At 49.5% G+C, this 18,407-nt stretch overlaps 1 protein-coding gene across 5 annotated transcripts; it reads left to right on the forward strand.

Annotated features, from left to right (window-relative positions):
- Positions 1-868: 868 nt before the first annotated feature.
- NUTF2 (nuclear transport factor 2) lies at positions 869-17,348 on the forward strand. Of its 5 annotated transcripts, none has more exons than XM_055306484.1 (5): positions 869-960; positions 11,705-11,832; positions 14,477-14,548; positions 14,632-14,730; positions 16,821-17,348. In XM_055306484.1, exons 2-5 carry the CDS (start codon positions 11,734-11,736, stop codon positions 16,932-16,934), a joined length of 384 nt encoding a protein of 127 aa, XP_055162459.1. In that variant the 5' UTR covers positions 869-960; positions 11,705-11,733; the 3' UTR covers positions 16,935-17,348. The 5 variants fall into 5 exon arrangements, with proteins under 5 accessions (XP_055162459.1, XP_055162460.1, XP_055162462.1 ...); XM_055306485.1 differs by lacking the exon at positions 869-960 and adding an exon at positions 1,220-1,425; XM_055306487.1 differs by lacking the exon at positions 869-960 and adding an exon at positions 3,504-3,695.
- The last annotated feature ends 1,059 nt before the right edge of the window (positions 17,349-18,407 follow it).

The following is an 18,407-nucleotide window of genomic DNA, read 5'->3' on the forward strand; positions in this document are numbered from 1 at the left end:
ACATGAGTTAGCTGCAGAGCATTTCCCCAACAGGCCTAACTTAGACACAGGCCTTACCTCAAATGTTTGCATTGCCCAGGAAACAACTAAAACGGGTGATGAAAGGACAAGGATGGGACAGAGATTATTGACAATCTGGTCACTTAAATCACGGGAAAAGTTTAGGTTAGCTAGTTCTCTTTTATGAAATTCTTGGCTACCCTGACGGTCAAAAATAAAAACAATAAAAAACTTATGAGAATGTTTTGGAGACCCCAACTGTACAAGTGTAAGAGTAATCCTGTCTCCAGCAGAGTCCCACTTGAGCATTTGAATCTCCAGCCGAAAGGAAAGCCTCGACTGCTCGAAACCAGCTTTGGGCCGCCTCACAAGGCTCGTGAATGTTGGGACAGCAAAACTTTGGGTTCCGCCCTGGCTGGCTGTAGAGCACCGTTCCAAAGTGTCGGGTCGGGGGTGGCGGGGTGGCAGCTAGAGCACCAAAGGGGAGGAGGATTCGGGAGCGGAAACAGTCCAGGGGCCCAGGGAGGGGCGGCTGGGCCTGCTTGGGGCCAAGCCGGACTCCCACGGAGGCGGGGCCTGCTCCAAACCACCGCGCGACCTGGGCGGGGCCAGACCAGCTGAGACCTGGCGACTATTGAGCCCTGACCCTTGTCTGGCGCCAACCTCGGGTGTTCCAGAGGCTTCCGCTAGACCACAATTCTCAGGGGCTCGCCCTGGCAGCCTCCCTCCCCGGTTTAGCCTCACCTCCCGCGCTGCGGGCCGTGGCTGGTCCTCGGCGCATAGCACACCGGGAACTGTAGTTTTCTCCTGGCTCACCTATGCCAGGAAGGAACTCGGGGGGGACTGCGTTTCCCAGAGTGCAGCGGGGTGGCGAGGGAAGGCAGGGGGGAAGGGACAGTCGGTCGCAGACCGCGCTGGGTTGCCGCCGCCGCCGCTGCCGCCATCGTGCCAGCCCCTCGGGTGAGTGTCGGGGCGAGCGCGCCGGGGCGGGAGCTGGGCCGCTGGAGCCGCGCTCTGGGCCGCTCGTGCCTTCGCTGCCAGTCTCCGGGCGCCCCCCCCCCCCACCGGCGGCCCGAAGCCGCGCGGGGACGGGGCCATGTGTCGCGCGCGGCTCCGCCTCCCGCCGGTCCTCTGAGGCGGCGGCCGGGGGGAACACAGAGAGACAGCCAGGCGCCTCTCTGGCCCCATCGTGTCCATGGCGGGTGCACCGGACTGCGCGGTGGCCGGGCCTTTTACTCTCTGGTCCAGACCACCCGGATGGGGCTCTCCGGGCCCCGCCCCGTCTGGCCTAGCCCGGCCTGCCCGAGTCCCGCAAGCTCTGCAGGCAGGCTAGCGGGACGACCCCAGCCCCACGTCCTGCCACCCGCCAGCGATGGATCCGGGGATGGGCAAGCGCCACCCGGCCCGTTCTGGAATCAGCATTGGGTAAGGGCGCTTTCCTGCCGCAGCCCGGGATTATAGGACTCTCAACCCGGTTCCCGACCATAGCCAGGCTAGGATGTAGGTGAATTCTCCCCTGCTTGTCTGCCCATCGGGAGTGCACAAAACCTATCTCCCAATCTCCCATTCTGGAACTGATGCGTAGGTTCCTGCGTGGAGGGCAGGGTCAGGGAATCTCGGGCGGGAGGGGGTTCCACATGGGACTTCATCCCCCGCCAGCCTTGGAGGATCTGGCCTGATGCGATGAGGCGGCTCCGGACTGGTAGACTCAGACCCCGCCCTTCTATCGGGGACCAGGCCCCAGCTGTGGGTGGGTTGGCCGGCCCTGTTAGTGGAGGAGGGGAGAAAGGAAGCCAAGGAGGTGAAGTTGGATGTGTGAGCCCCCAACGCTTTATTAGACCTTCTCCAGCACAGCCTAATTCTCACATCTGCCCTTCCCAGAGTCATCTGCCCTCTTCCTACAGAGAATGATTCCAGGAGAATGGTGGTGATAAGGTGGGATTTATTGGAGGGGAAAGTAGAATTCAGGCCTGAGGTCCATGAAGCCAGTGCCAAACAAGAGACTGAGTTTGAAGCCACATTGGTGGGGAGGCACATTTGGGCTGTGGGGCTCAGATTCAGACTCTGTGGGGCCCTTCTGAACCCTGGCCTGGGTAGGAGAACTAGAGCTAAAAGCTGCAGAAAGTCAGGCTTCTCTCACTTACTTGCTCACTTCGCACAGCTACAGTAACCTATGTCAGGCAGGAGGCTGATTGAGCCTTGGGAAATTGCCTTCAGTGAAGGCTCCAGTGACCCCTTTGAGTCCTGGGAGAAGAGTATCTAACCTTAGAGTAGTTCTCTGACAGGCTTTGTAAAGGCATTTCTGATTGACTATTGATTAAGGGACCAGTCCAGAGACGGCAAAGGGATTTGGGGAAGAAACAGCTTGTCTAGTCTTGATTCCTCTGACCCAGTACAACTTCTGAGCCATAGTACTTGCAAGGATTAAAGAAGCAGCTAAGTTTCTGCAGTCCTGGCTTCAGCAGCAAGCATGTCTCCTAGGAAAGTTGAGTTAGGCCCATGATGCAGAAAGCTGCCATTCTTGGACTTTTTTTTCTCGACTATTTCCCCAGGTGATGTTTCTCTAGTCATTGGGCTCCAGCCTTGGAAGTTTTCCTGCTCTTTCTAATTATTCTCCCTGGTTAAGGAGGACAAGTGAAGATCTGTCTATATCTTCTAACCAGCACTTCCCTTCTCTCTGAGCTCGAACTTCCTAGTCCACATTCTGGCCCATAAGCACATGGAAGTCAGGTTCATTTAGCAGATTCAGGAGGATCTGACTTGCTAGTGGAGATGGGCAACAGGGAGGGACTACCCACAGGACATACGTAGGATCACTGTGAGGGAATCTCTTAGTAGAAGCAGTTGTTTCAGGACCCTCTCTAGATTGTCAGAATTGGCTCTGTCTAGAACACAGGTTTTGGGTGAACTAGGCTTATAGTTGTGGATTAGTTTGCACATTCCAAGGCCTTAGGTGACTTAATGACAATGATTTCCCTTCAAGGTCAAAAAGATACTGTTCCTTCTCCATACTGTTTCTTCACCACTGCCTGCAGTGTCAGGAGTAGGAGGCATTCAGGTCTCTCTCTCTCTATCTCTCTCTCTCTCTCTCTCTCATTCCAACCCTAGAAGTTTTCTATAACTTCAGACCCCAGACGGGCTTAGCTAGCTATTGGTAGGCATCCTGACCCTGAGAAGTCCTTGACCTTCCTGGAACTTGGCAGGCCATCTATCTCGGAGATAAGAGGAGAATCTTGAGTTTCTTTAGAATCTGTCTGCAGTCTATTCATGTAGGGCTGACTAGGAAGTGTGGGGTCTGGCATGGGGTAGTCAAGATGTAGCTGCATAAGCATGGTAGAGTGTGAGGGTGCCTGGGTTCTCAAAAAGCTCAAAATTAGGTCCTTTAGTGACCTGGAATGTACTTCTCTCCAAGCCACATCTTTATTCTGCTCTCTTTGCAGTTGGGTTGGGGTGGCATGAATGATTTAAGAGTGACGCAGATTGTCAAATTTTAGAACTAAAAGATCCTTACATTTAAAAATTCTGGGATTCCTTTACTGGAGGATTAGTATCTTGCTTGGATTTTTTTCTTTTCCTTTCCCAAGAATGATTATTTTTCAGCAACCATTCTTTGGCCTTTTCTGTGTGTCAGGTTCTGGACTGAGGCTGAAGGTAGAAGAATGAATCCTACCCAGTCCTGGTGCTGGGGAAAGGAGGTAACGTTGCTATTATGTACCTAGGCCTGAGTTGAAGGGACCTATTGGGGCTCTTGGCACTGTGCAGAAAAGGGGGCTTTGGAATGATGAGAGCACTGAAGAAGAAAGGCTGTTAATGAGCTCACTCTCCTCTCCACTTCCTGCCAGGAACTATAGAGCAAGATATACTTCCCGTAGTGGGCACAGGAAGGTCTGGGGTTTTCGGAGCAGTGCTGTCACCACTCCAAATTGCTGTGGCTGTTGAGTCTAGCTGCTGTCATCTACAGCTTGCTCTTAGGCTCCCGGGGGTCCCTGCTGGGTATGCTCCCAGTGTCTGGGAATCTCACCAGCGTTGTATAGTCGGTGGCTTCTGCCCCTTTCACTGAGACCCTCTCAGGTCACCTTTATTCAAGTATGGTACCTATCAGGACTTCTTCCCAGAGTGAGACACAGAGCTGCTCTCCCCCAGAGATGAAAGGGAATAGTCCTTTCAGAGAGAGGGGAGTGGATCCAAAAACTTTTCCACAGGATGGACATTGAAAATTGAGCAGGATTTCTCATGGCCTGGTGTTGTTGAGCTGAACCTCCTCATGGGTTTTTTTTTTTTTTTTTTTTTTGCTTTTTTTACATTTAATTTCTTCTTTTTAAATTTTTTTATTATTTATTTTATTTTTTTAAAAGATTTTATTTATTCATGACAGACAGAGAGAGGCAGAGACACAGGCAGAGGGAGAAGCAGGCTCCATGCAAGGAGCCCGATGTGGGACTCGATCCCGGGACTCCAAGATCATGCCCTGGGCTGAAGGCAGATGCTAAACCACTGAGCCACCCAGGGATCCCTTATTTGTTTATTTTAAAGATTTATTTATTCACGAGAGACCCAGAGAGAGAGGCAGAGACACAGGCAGAGGGAGAAGCAGGCTCCTCACAGGGAGCCCGATATGGAACTCGATCCCAGGACCCCGGGTTCATGCTCTAATCTAAAGGTAGATGCTTAAAAAAAAAAAAAAAAAAAAAGGTAGATGCTCAACTGCTGAGCCACCAAGGTGTCCCTAATTTCTTTTTTCTTTTTTCTTTTTTTTTTTTTAAGATTTTAAAATTTAATTATCCACAAGAGACCAGATGCAGAGAGAGGAAGAGACACAAGCAGAGGGAGAAGCAGGCTCCATGCAGGGAGCCCGATGTGGGACTCGATCCCGGGTCTCCAGGATCATGCCCTGGGCTGAAGGCAGCGCTAAACCACTGAGCCACCCAGGATGCCCAATTTCTTCTGACCTGCTATGGCTGAGAAATTTCTTTTATTGCCTTGGGCCTTACTCCTTATATGTTGCTGGTACCTGTTCTGTTCTAAGCCCTGAGACTAGAGAGGGGCCTATCTCAGAGAAGGAGAACCTCCTTCTCATGAGAACGGTGTGTCTGAGGTATCTGGGAACTCATGACTGCTTGCTTCAGTAAACTGGGGATATTCTGGAATGACTGAAACTGAATCTCTGATACTTGGTCAGAGCTAGTGGGTCTCAGCAGGGCAGAGACTGCTGCCCCCTGGAGTTATGTCTCTGTGTGGAGATGTTGGTTCCACTCCCAGAAGTGGTTTTAGACCTAGGTGAATGCGAGTTCTCACTTGTCTCTATGGTGTAGTCCTGCTTTGACCAGCAGAGCATGCACTCAGGGGCTTTCTGTCCTGAGAGGGACAGAACTTGCTCATTTTGGAGAGCAAGAAAAGGCCTAGGCTCCTTTCCTCGCTACCTCATTTGTTACCTCTACACTTCCCACTATTTGACATTGGCTCTCAGCTGTTCCAGTTTAGCCCAGTTTAGTGGACATTATAATGCTGCCTATGCCAGTGGCCATATGTGGTCTTGAATTCTTTCTTACACTCATGGAATTTTGGTTTCCTCATCTAGAAAATGATGATAATCATACTAACTTTACAGCTGTGAGGCTCAAATGAGAGAACACATGTAACTGTTTGGGTCACAGAAGAAGGCATTCCATTCAGCACCCTGGGGACTCTGTACGGGTTCATCCCTTTTTTCTGCTCACCTCAGTCTCAGAGTCTCATGATGGTATTGGCCAGGCAGGCATGGTCATAGCAGACCACGGAGGTGGTCACTTAGGGGCTTCAGGCCCAACTGGGAAGCCAAGTTCATATATACCCCATCAGTGATTTCATAGCCCAGGGTTCAGTTCATGGATGGGAGCTGGCTGGGATGGGGCCCCAGAGATTTCTGAGTGATGTGGGAAAGGGGGGCTCCTCAGGGACCGAGTATAGATCAGAGAGACCAGAATGCAGGTTTCAGGATTCAACTCCTGAGCCAGCCAGGGCACCCTGAAAGCTCTGGATCCTTCCTCCAGGCAGAAGAGGAGGAAAGGGCCCTCAGGGTGCTGGGGGCACCTAAATCTCGGGTCTGCCCCAGGAAGAGATTCTGTCCTGGGCAGCCATTCAGGCACCAGGCCTCGACTGCTTGCTCTCTAGACTTGAGGCAGGAGAGTGGTGGTCTAGGCGGTTGCCAGTCCTGGGTGGAGGCTGCTCCCTGATGCGATATCCTTGCAGGAGGCTGAGGTAACCACCTTTTTTTCTAGTTCTTGACCTGGGGCTTCACTTTGGACCTGACTCCTAGGAAACGGGGTCAGGGGGTCATACAATGAGGGAAAGGAGGAGTAGGCTAGAGGCCAGACCTTGAGGGTGTGGTTGTGTGCCTGCTGTTGAGCCATAGCTGCCCCTCAGGTGACCAGAACTTTGAGGAAAGAGCGGGGGTTGGGCCAAGCCTCACTTGCCACACCCTCAGACATGACTGATGAAAAAGGGTTGTCTCCTGATGACTTGGACAGAAGGTAGAGGTGGAGGGGAAGTGGGTCACTTGGCCACTTAAATTCAGCAGGGTTTACCCAGAATTCACTCCTCCAGAGAAGGGCTGGGCCAGGGACTATGGGAACAAGGCTGCTTAGGTCAGGGAGGCAGATCATAAATAAGTGAAGTGTGACTATTTCATGCAGCAATAAGCGCTAAGAAAACAAAACAAGATGATGAAATGAGTAGCTGAGCAGTTCCTAATTTAGACTGAATGGTCAGTGTCTGTGAGGAGGTGACATTTGAGCTGACACATATATGACAAGGAGCCAGATACATGAAGATCTAGGGAGATTAGTGATCCAAGTAGAAGGATAACAGTTACAAAGCCCCTGGGTGAGAATAGGCTCAGCATGTTCCAGAAACAGGGAAATGCCCTGACCGTCTGTAGAGGACGGGGGACAGGGTGGCAGGAGATGAAGTTGGACAGCCAGGAGTGCAGGTCACCCAGGGGCCTTGAAGGCAGGCTAAGTGATTGAAACTTTGTTAGTGGAGAATGGGAAGAGAAGTCACTGGAGGGCCATAGGGCAAGTTAGGGTAATTAACGGCCATGGTTGATACTGATTTCAAGGATCCCACTAGAGCTTGGCATATCTGCTTGACATTTGCTGCAGGCCTTGATGATAGGTGCCCCAAAAAAGACAAGTATGAGTCTTTTTGTGTATCATTCTGGAGTTTGTGGCACTTTTTTTTTTTCCTTTTAAGATTTTATTTATTTATTCATGAGAGACACAGAGAGAGAGAGAGGCAGAGACACAGGCAGAAGGAGAAACAAGCTCCATGCAAGGAGCCCGATGCGGGACTTGATCCTGGGACTCTGGGATCACGCCCTGAGCTGAAGGCAGGTGCCCAACCATTGAACCACCCAGGCGTCCCTGGAGTTTGTAGCATCTTGTTCCTCATTACCCTTGCCCCCCCCATCCCTGCCCCAGGCCTAGCTAAGCCAGGATCTATTTCTGATTTGCTGAGATGGTAGGACTGAGCTGTGACTTTGCAGGTTTGGGAAAACTGTGAGATCATCCCCCATGAAAATCCCTATTGTTGGGTTTGATGTGGAAATTTGCCTGGTGCCTTTGTTTGGAGACAGGCCGTGGTTCAGGCCTGTCTTGCCCCTCTGAGAAAGTGGAGTTTGGAGGTCAGGGCTTTAGTCGTTCATGCCCAGAAGCACCTCTGTCACTGGTGTGATATGCTCATTTTTAAATTCTGACCTACTGTCTCTGGGGGGCTTGGCCCTTGAGTAGTCCGCTAAACCTGGTTCCATCTAGTTCCACCATCCACTAGGCTCATGGCCTTGAGTGAGTTAGCTAACCTTTCTGAGCTTCATTTTGCTTAAGTATATTGTGGGAGTTGACTCACGGGGTGTTAGGAGCAAATGCACATAAAGCTCTTAGCACATTTCTGTGTCTAATACGCATTAGTGAAAATGACATGTTATCAGCTGGACACTGCTATTTAAGTTTTGTCACTGGAAACAATGACCCAGAATTTGAGGATAAAAATGAAATTTTTCTGTTGTCTAATGGCATCTACTGGGCGAGAGGTTTTAACTTGGGGTCTATGACTGAACCTCAGAGAGTGTGAACAACTTGAAATTATTCACAAGGCTGGGGCATCTCTACCTCTGTGTAGATATATTGGGAGAAGGCTCGTCAGCAGCCCTCTTGGGAGAACTGTAGGAGACGCTATCATGAAGGTCAGTCCCCAATCTGATGTGAGGCTGCTTCTGAGCCTTGGCATTTTCCTTTTCAGATTGTTCTTTCTATAGTATATGTATTAGAAGCAAGGTCAGGGCTTGCTAGCCATCCTGGGGAACATCCTCCCAGGCTGGCCCAGACCCCTCCCTGTGTTGCATGGGGATAGGGGAGCACTTTGCTCCCCTCTTCTTTCTCTGGCTACAGGAATGCTGCCTCCCCGCCATGAGTTGAAAGCTTTGTAGGAGGTTTGGAGTCAGAAACTGTAAATCCTGTGGTTAGCTGAGCCATGCTCTGTGCTCTGTGCTCGGGGATTGGGGTGGAGTGGAGTGGGTATAGCAAGAAACAGGCTAGAACCCTCCTAGCCCAGAGCTACCGTGTTTAGGCAGAGGAGCTGGCCCTGGCTCTATTGATACAGTTTTGTATGTGGGGTTGGGGTCAACATTTGAGTTTGGGAAGGGGGACCCAAATAGATGGAGTCTGAACAGTGACTTGAGAGAAGATCAGGAACTGACCAGGCAGATGAGAGGGAGGACATCCCAGCAGGGCGATTCATGGGGTAGGAGTGGGGTGAAAACCAGTGAGCAAGCCCTCAGCAAGTTCTGGTCTGTTTGTATGTGGAGCTGGATGAAGGTAGGAGAGAGTGGTAGGGACACATGGACAGGTGTGGTTGGCCACCTGTGGAGCTTCAGGGTTTAATCCAGAAGTGAGGCCGTTGTAGAGAAGGGAAATGGCCAGCTTTGTCATTTAGAACTGAGGGACAAAGTTAGCAGAAAGAAAGCATTGGCTTTGATCAGGAGACCTAGTATCAGTCCTGGTGTACTTACTTGCCACTGGACTTGGGGCAAGACAAATCGCTGAACCTTAGTTTTCCCACCTGTGAAGTGGGATGACAGTGGGATCTGACCACATGGTTATTATGATGACTACGTGGCAGTAAACACATCAGAGTCAAGCAGGCCAACAAGGTTGGTATTGGCTTCAGGGACACTTCTTGGAAAAGACCTCAACCCAGATAGTTTTGAAGATTCCTACTTATAACTTTCTGGGAGCCCCTGAGCAATCTCATTCCTTAGGAAAGCTGACTTTGCCCTACCCTGCTCCACTAGACTAGAGTGCTCTTCTGTCCCTTTATCCCTCCACCCTCTTCACTCTACCGCCACTTCTGCCAAGTAGTTTTAATATTGGCAAGTTATCACACCTTAAGAACAATTTTGAAAAAGGAAAAAAAAAACACTCCCGCATTTCCTCTGTGTCACTGCCCTACCACATGGCACCACTTTTCTTGTTGTTGGTGTTTTTGTTTTTTTAAGATTTTATTTATTAATGAGAGACACAGAGAGAGGCAGAAACATAGGCAGAGGGAGGAGCAAGCTCCTGTGGGGAGCCTGATGACTCGATCCCAGGACCCTAGGACCATGACCTTAGCCAAAGGCAGATGCTCAACCACTGAGCCACACAGGCACCCCACTTTTCTTGTCTTTGAATCAGCTTTTATTTAGCCTTTTTTCCTGTCACCCTCCATCTTCAGCTTCCTGGTTTCCTGCCCTTATCTCTTTTCATGGACCCAAACACTGGCTTGTTTTTTCTAATCGGCATACTCTTTTTCTAAGACCTTCCCTGAGGGCTGCCCAACCTTGCTGAGGACAGAGGGAGAGATGGCCCTCGTCCATTCCTCCAGCTTTCCCCTTGCCCCGGAGCTCATGGGGGCTGAGCAAGACATCTTGGGGTAAGATACTGTAGGGCTGGGCCACAGTGAGTGAGCCAAACAGAGTGAATACTAGGGTGGAAGAGGCAGAGATGGGGAATGGCTATAGCTACAGTCTGACCCCTTGGAAATGTGACCAAGACAGCAGCTGAGCCTAGCTGTTGATTCTATGCTTTTCCCACTCGTTGATTTGTTTCTTGGCAGAGTATAAACTGGGATACACCTTGTGTTCCTGTGTAGCAGGTGTGACCGGGTCCAGGCTTTCTCTTCTGCTTGTTTTAGACTTTTCCTGGACATTTCTTAGTCATCCCAGTACTGAGCTCCTATTTTTAGTGCCACCACCTCCTATGGGACCTAAAATAAAGCTGGCTCATCTTCCTGGCCCTTCATTGGCTGGAGTATAGGTCATAGGCTAGGAGATTGGCTGGATTGGGGATAAGCCACTGCCCCCCTACACTATCCATCCCAGCTGGCTCCTCTGGCCTTGGGTGAGGTCATAGGGACTGGAGTGAACTAGCAGGTTCCCTTCGTGAGGCTTTACAACCACTGGCAACATCAGGGTTCCACCCCTTTGCAGAGGAGGAAGCTGAGGCCCTTCTTAGGGCAGTGACTTGCATCAGATTCCACCACTGTTAATGGTTGTCTACCAGGGTTGAACCCAGCTCCTCACCGCTTTGGTTCAGAGTCCTGTTATCAGGAGATGGGGAGGTAGTCAGACCCAACTACAGAACCATATACGATATTCTGCTGTCATGGAATCCTTCAGTGAGATGTGGGCTTCCTAGGGGGAGGGAGGGTGGTTAACAAAGCCAGAGTGGCTCTCATCTGGGGCTTGAGTTTGCCCCAGTTTACACCCTTTGAGCTGTGATGTTTCTAGCTGGTAGGGGGTCTCCTTTCCCCCCTCAGAGACCAGAGAGGGGCAGCCCCTTCCAATAGAGGCAGTGCTGGGATGAGGGGTGTGAAGAGATGACATATTTCCTCCTCATAGCCTCCGTTTGTCTTCCCTGTATCCCTCAGTATTACTCTCTGATATTTGGAACTCCTGTCCTCAGCTCTGAAGTGAGTAGGAATGAAGAAATGAAGAGATGTTACCTGTGCTCAAAGAAGTAAACTGCTCCCTTAAGACTAAAATGGAAGGTCAAAAAAGGACTAAAATAAAGAGTCACTTACTCCTTTATTTCCAGTGAGGCATTGAGGAGCCATCTCCCACTCTCTCGCTGGGTCTTCTTCCACCTGCCAGTACAGCCCTGGGACAGTATTGATGGGGCTGAGGACTGCAATAGAAGATACTTCACATACAGATATCTGTAGTTTCTGACCTCTAAAGTGGGAAGAATAGTAGTAACTCTGGCCTTGCAGGTTGTTGAGAGGATCAAATGAAAAGATGTGGGAGAGTGGTGTGAGTTCCTCCTTAAAGGCCACACCCTGCCATTGGGCATTGAAGGACTTGCTATGATTTTCCTTTGTCTTGGCTCCACCCTCAGCTCCCATCCTGTGTGCTTCACATCTCTGGCACCCCTTCATTTCATCATTCAGAGCTCCTCAAAGGAGGAGCTCAGTCTGGTCCACCTCTGGGCTCCCTGCACTGGTCTGTATTGGAAGGGGCCTCCTACCAGTTAACCTGGGCCTCTGTATGTTCCCTGGGAGAACACACTTCAGCCAAGGACTCTCTCTGCTCCAGGAGGCCAAGAAGGGTGGGGTTGGTTGGAAGAAACAGCAACTGGCCGCCACCTGCTCCTTTGGTACCAACACTTCCCTCTCTGTTTTGCTGATCTTGCAGGTCTCAACAAGGCCGGGTGACGCTCCAGAATGGGAGACAAGCCAATTTGGGAGCAGATTGGATCCAGCTTCATTCAGCATTACTACCAGTTATTTGATAACGACAGAACCCAACTAGGCGCAATTTATGTAAGTCTTCATCTCTAGGGCTTGAATGGGACCCTAGGGGATCAATTCAGATAATTGGGCTAGGGTGTCAGTTCACAAATTCTAGCAGCCCTTACTGGATTTGACTATATCCTTATGTGTGTGTGTGTGTGTGTGTGTGTGTGTGTGTGTGTGTGTGTATATATGTATATATATATATTATATGATTTTTTTTATTTATTCATGAGAGACACAGAGAGGGAGGTAGAGATATAGGCAGAGGGAGATGCAGGCTCCCTGCGAGGAACCTGATGGGGGACTCAATCCCAGGACCCTGGGATCACAACCTGAGTCCAAGGCAGACACTCAACTGCTGAGCCACACTGGTGCCCCTTGACTATATCCTTCTATCTGAGTTTCTGTCCATGGGACAGGTTACCTGAGGCCTAGCCCAACTACCTGGTCTACATGTTCCCTTCTGTCATCTTCTGTAAGAGTAGGGATCCTGGTGTCCTTGGCAGGGTGTTCTAGGCTTGCCATTCCATTGTCCTGGGAGTGCCTCTGATTCCAGAGTGGGCCAGAGCAGGCAGATGCTGGGGCTTGTGGTGCTCTGTGGAGGCAGCAGCTGTGAGCATCATCAGTACAAAGCTGAGCACTCCTTGGAGACCCTAGGCCCAGCTTCCTTTTGGGGAGCAAAAGTCCCTGGATGCTCATGGTAAACAAATGGGGTTAGCCCAGGGGGGCTGGTATGTCTTGTTGTTGTTGTTGTTGTTGTTTTAAGATTTTATTTATTATTTGAGAGAGTGCATGCATGCATGAATGGTGGGGGGCAGAGGAAGAGAGAGAAGCAGACCCCCCTACGGTCCAGGACCCCTGAGATCATGACCTGAGCTGAAGGCAGACACTTAGCCAACTGAGCCACCCAGGTACCCCAGGAAGGCTGGTGTGTCTTTTAAGAAATCCTTTTAGGCAGGCATTATTTGGTGCTATTTTACTGATGTTCATATACATCAGGAATTATTTGTGTCTGACCCTGCCCAAGATTCAGTCACAGAAATGTGATCAATTGGGACATGCCTACCAGGTCTGCCCAGAATGGAAGTGATAGGAGCCATCCAACATAGCCTCAGAGCCTGACTGTGGGCAAAGCCCTGTGTGTCTCTCCAAAAAGTCAGGGTCAAGTCTGAAGAAAAGAAAGGGATCTTACCAGTGGAAAACTAAATTCAGCACAGGCATTATTTGGTTGTCATCATAGAGAATTTTAAAAACTTCAACTGATCCGACTCTAGGATCTTTTTTTTTTTAAAGATTTTATTTATTTATTCATGAGAGACACAGAGAGAGAGAAGCAGAGACACAGGCAGAGGGAGAAGCAGGCTCCATGCAGGGAGCCCGACACGGGACTCAATCCCAGGACCCCAGGATCATGCCCCGGGCCGAAGGCAGGCACTCAACTGCTGAGCCACCCAGGGATCCTGACTCCAGGATCTTGATACATCTGTCTCATTGCTTCTTTTTTTTTTTTTTTTTTAATTTTTATTTATTTATGATAGTCACACACAGAGAGAGAGAGAGGCAGAGACACAGGCAGAGGGAGAAGCAGGCTCCATGCACCGGGAGCCCGACGTGGGATTCGATCCCGGGTCTCCAGGATCGCGCCCTGGGCCAAAGGCAGGCGCTAAACCGCTGCGCCACCCAGGGATCCCTGTCTCATTGCTTCTTAAAATCAATTAAAGCAGTCCTGACCTAGAGAAGGGAGTTATTAGCAAGGTCCTAAAAGTGTGCTTTATGTCATTTCATATAATCCTCAGCACATGTCCCCTGCCCCCCACTCCCTTTTTAAAGATTTATTTATTTATTTGAGAGGCAGAGCTGGGGGAGAGGGAGACAGAGAATCCCAAGCAGACTCCATGCTGAGCTCCGAGCCTGATGGGGGGCTCAATACCACAACCCCATGACTGTAACCTGAGCCGAAATCAAGAGTTGGATGCCCATCGGAATGAGCTACTCAGGCACCTTACATATCCCTTTTTAAAGATCAAGAAGTGGGTGCCTGGATGGCTCAGTCTGCCTTCTGGTTGGGTCATGATCTTGTGGTTTGGGAATTGAGCCCTGCATCAGGCTCCCTGCTCAGCGAGAGACCTGCTTCTCCATCTCCCTCTGTCCCTCCCCCTGCTCGTGCTTGAACTCTATCTCTTTCTCAAATAAATAAATAAAATCTTTAAAAATAATACAAGTAAGGGCAGCTTGGGTGGCTCAGCGGTTTAGCGCCACCTTCAGCCCAAGGTGTGATCCTTGAAACCTGGGATCGAGTCCCATGTTGTGCTCCCTGTGTAGAGCCTGCTTCTCCCGCTGCCTGTGTCTCTGCCTCTCTCTGTGTGTCTCTCATGAATAAATAAATAAAATCTTTAAAAGAAAAAAATAATATAAGTAAATAAATAAATAATTATCAGGAAACAGACTCAGAAAAATAAGTAACTTGCCAAATGTTAAGCTGGTAAGTAGCAGAAGCACATTGAGTTCTACCCCTCTTGTATTTTGGGGAAGACAGGGTATAATTAAAGAGGATGTTAATAGTGCAGAGTATGAAAGCTACTTTGAGATCCCTTCTTTACAGGTAAGGAAACTAAAGTTTGAACTCATTTTTCTGAAACAAGGCCCTGCCCCCGTGTTTTCTGGTTTTCAGATTGATGCATCATGCCTTACGTGGGAAGGACAGCAGTTCCAGGGGAAAGCTGCCATTGTGGAGAAGTTGTCTGTAAGTAAGGGCCAGGGCCATGTTTAAGTAGCTTCTTCCCTGCCCTACTGGCCACAGCATACTACCCATTCTTTTTTTTGCAGAGCCTTCCGTTCCAGAAAATCCAGCACAGCATCACAGCACAGGACCATCAGCCCACACCAGATAGCTGCATCATCAGCATGGTAGTGGGCCAGCTCAAGGTAATAGTACTGCTGCCTCTTAATAGTGGTGGTAGGTGCTTCTCCCTCTGCCTGTGTCTCTGCGTCTCTCTCTCCCTCTGAATAAATAAATAAATAAATCTTTTTAAAAAATGGTAAAGATGGAAAATTAAAAAAAAAAATAGTGGTGGTAGGGAGGAGTGGGCAGGCAGAGGAGAGCCCTGCACCCCTGCCTTTTCTGTGATATGACCTGCTTATCAAAGCATCTAGAGCTGTGCAATTCAATATAATAACCGCTAGTCATATTTTTTAAATGTTTTAATTTTAATGGTGATTTAATAACAATGAAATAAAGTTAAAATGGAGTTTCTCAGTTGAACTAGCCTTGTTTCAAGTCCTCATAGTCTGTCCTTGTGGCTGCCTATTGGACAGTGCAGACATAGAATTTTTTTTTAAGATTTATTTATTTGAGAGCATGAGCATGTGCAGGTGGGGGGATGGACAGAGGAAGAGAGAGAATCTTGAGCATACTCCCCACTGAGCACAGAGCCTGACACAGGGCTCTATCTCACAACCCTGAGATCATGACCTGAGCAGAAGTCACGAGTTGGACACTTAACCAACTAAGCCACCCAGGTACCCCCAGACATAGACTATTTCTGTTATTACAGAAAGTACTATTGCAAAGTACTGGTCTAGAGCCTTTTTGGAAAAGGGACAAGAGATAAAGGAGCAGGCTGGAGCTGTGGTGCCAAGCTACTGGGCCTTTGTATTGCCCTGAGGTGTAGGTGGACTTTTTGCAGGCAGCTGGCCCTGGATTGGCCAGCTGGGTACTGAGTCGCAGTCACCTGTGGGAGTCCATGCTGCCACTCCCTGAGCTGGCTGCTGGCTCCTCCACCTGCTAAGCAAAGCAGATTCCTGGAACTTCTGCTTCTCTTTGCATTTTCCTTTCTTCTTCTCAAGAGATGTCCTCTTCAAAGCCTTCAGTTCAGTTCCTCAAGAACTCTCCCAGGAACTCCCACCTGTTGTGCTCCAGCAGACTGAAGCCAGATTCTTAGTTTCCAAATAAGTCTCCCCGCATTCCCAAACTGGGACAAATTGGTTGCCCTTTGACAAGGTCCTCATCTCCTGGGCCCGTGTCATGGTGGGGCTCTGAAGGCTCCCTAGGCTAGGTGAGGTCTCCTGAGTCAAGTACAAGGGCAGAAAGAGGGGGGCCCTTAGGTCTCTGCCATGGACCCAGAGGACCTGCCTTCTGGCCTGGACTTGTCAGTTTTTCCTGCCTGTCCAACATGCCCTGCCCAGAGTTTGTACTCAGGCTCTTGAGAGTGAAGAGGTCTCTTCCAGGGGACTCAATACCCACTTTCAGGCTAGCGTCAGTCATCATTGCCCATTCGTACCTGGCTTCAGGCTCATTCTGGTGTTTCTGTCCAACTCAGAATCCCCAAAAGATTGATTTGCCTTCTTGCTTATGATGCCCAGAAAACCCAGCCATGTTAGAGACAGTGCTGGTTAACTGGGCTCCTCCCATAACTAGGCTTCATCCTGGTCTTTTGCAGTTTGGCTGAGGATGTCTTGCCTTTTATTCTCATTGCAAATGTTATATATGACATGACAGGAAACACCAAGTAGTGGTATTGCTTTGTTTTTGTTCTGTAGAGCTGTGATCACAGTGTGAACTCCGTTTTGAGCCTTTTCTCACCTTTCTGGTCACAATCAGTATTAGCAGTAGTTTCTCCTAATTGGGTAACTGGCATAATCAGACACTAAGATTGTTTCGTTTTTAGATACTGTTAAGTTATGTGGTGAGCAGTGCAGAAGTCTTTTAAATTGATCACTGTGCCTAGAGACATGGGCTCAGAGCAGGTGTGTTCTCTGCTCTGTTGCAGTAGCTAACTGGTGACATATTCTGTAGCTTAAGTGTATGCAGCAGTGCGAGCTCCATCCATAGCCCCTCTGTGTCCAGTACATTGTATCAGTTCACATTCACAAGTATCCCTTGGCCATACTGGAATTGGAGTCCAAGACAGTAGAGTCTGATCCCCAAGTCAGCATTGTTTGTCCATTCCCCCTGTCACTGGACTACCTTCCTATTCCTTGGCCCACTAACTGAATCATTTTCTTTCTCTTCACAGGCTGATGAAGACCCCATCATGGGGTTCCACCAGATGTTCCTATTAAAGAACATCAATGATGCTTGGGTTTGCACCAATGACATGTTCAGGCTTGCCCTGCACAACTTCGGCTGACCTCTTCCCAGCCAGGCACTCATGCTGTTTCCTCCTCCCTCCTCTTCCTGATAACTATTCACACTCCTCCAGATGCTCCAAATATCATACACAAATGAGCAGGGCCATGGTGGGAGCAGGCGCAGTGCGCTGCTACTACCGAGGTATTGTGCATGATGTTTGGATGCTAGAATAGTTGCATCTGACAGGAGAAGTTTGTGTTGTACCAGCGCATGCCTTGGAAAGACTTAAGTAATGCAAAAGGTTGTCTTTTTTTTTTTTTTTTTTAATCTACTGACAAGTTGCTCTAGTAACCCAAAGAAGTGAAGGAGAAAGCAGCTGCCTCACCACCCAGATATTGACCGCCCAGATATTGATTTGTTCGGATGTTTCAATGGCTCATGATATAATAAAACCACAAAAATTTTCTTAACAGTTTAAATTGTTTTAATTAGTTTAATAGTTGGCTGGGCATCAGTAACCACCCTGCCCCATTGGCTCTCTCATGTCCCACCTTCCCACCTCTTCCCCAACTGAGCAATACCTGTTGCAAAGAGAAAACTGCTGAAGCAGCACTCCCAGCTAGCTCCTCCCAGAAGCCCTAGGGCATAGTATTCCCCACCTCAGCCCCCTGGTCTTGGAAAACCGAGCTGCAGACAGAGCTCAAGGCCAAGCCTGAGGCTTCCCTTGCACTCTCTAGTCAGTTCTGATGACTCCTATGTGGGGTAGGATCAGGGCTCTGGTAATAGAGATGATCTAGAATCCCATTGAAAGGGACTCATCAGGTTCAGGTGCTCCAGACTGAGGGCTCAGCAAAGCTACCCTGTATAAAATGAGCAAAAGTTTGAGGGAGAGGGTCCTGTTCTACCCCAGAACAGTCAGGATCACATCCAGGGTATCCCATAAACCCCAAGCCAAGCAGAGGGCAGCTCAGGTTTTGTACTACCTGCTTTGGATATCTTTGCCCACAGAGCCAGGCCCAGTTTAGAGCTACTCAAAGTAGGCAATCTGAGTTTGAGGGATTTGTGCTCTGGGATTTCTCACCCCTCAGACCTCTGCAAGGCATCTCTAGGCCTCCTGCTTCCTCCCTCACCACACACACACTTTCACATTGTCTTCAAGTTCCAGGAAATCTTAACTCTTGGGGCAGTTAATGCTTTTCATTTTGGGGGACAGGCCTTCTGCTCACTGCAGAACTTGCCCTTTAGCCCTGAGACCTCTAGTGGTATAAATAAGCCTGGTGTCAAGGAAGCAACCAGAAGCTAGAACCAAACCCAGGTGTCAGGCTGGTGCCCTGTTAGGGGTTTCAGGATTGAGGAGAGTACCACAATTAAGCCTGACCTGCACTCCCCCTTCCCTCCTGCACTACAGATGGAGGCCAAGGACTTCCTCAGACCCCCCCACAGGTTGCCTGGCTACACTGAGCACAGGCCTGGATGATGGATTGTTTTTAGGAGACCACAGATTCGGCTTTCAGGGGGACTGATCTAGGAG

Source organism: Nyctereutes procyonoides, unplaced genomic scaffold (genome assembly GCF_905146905.1).
Source record: "Nyctereutes procyonoides isolate TBG_1078 unplaced genomic scaffold, NYPRO_anot_genome, whole genome shotgun sequence".
In the NCBI taxonomy this organism is placed as follows: domain Eukaryota; kingdom Metazoa; phylum Chordata; class Mammalia; order Carnivora; family Canidae; genus Nyctereutes; species Nyctereutes procyonoides.

What these genes read in the sequence shown, in the direction of transcription:
- NUTF2 (XM_055306484.1), top strand. Translation starts at nt 11,734, where the DNA reads ATGGGAGACAAGCCAATTTGGGAGCAGATTGGATCCAGCTTCATTCAG. An exon ending in CCATTGTGGAGAAGTTGTCT is followed by an intron (nt 14,549 to 14,631) that starts GTAAGTAAGGGC and finishes TTTTTTTTGCAG; the next exon opens with AGCCTTCCGTTCCAGAAAAT. An exon ending in TGGTAGTGGGCCAGCTCAAG is followed by an intron (nt 14,731 to 16,820) that starts GTAATAGTACTG and finishes TTCTCTTCACAG; the next exon opens with GCTGATGAAGACCCCATCAT.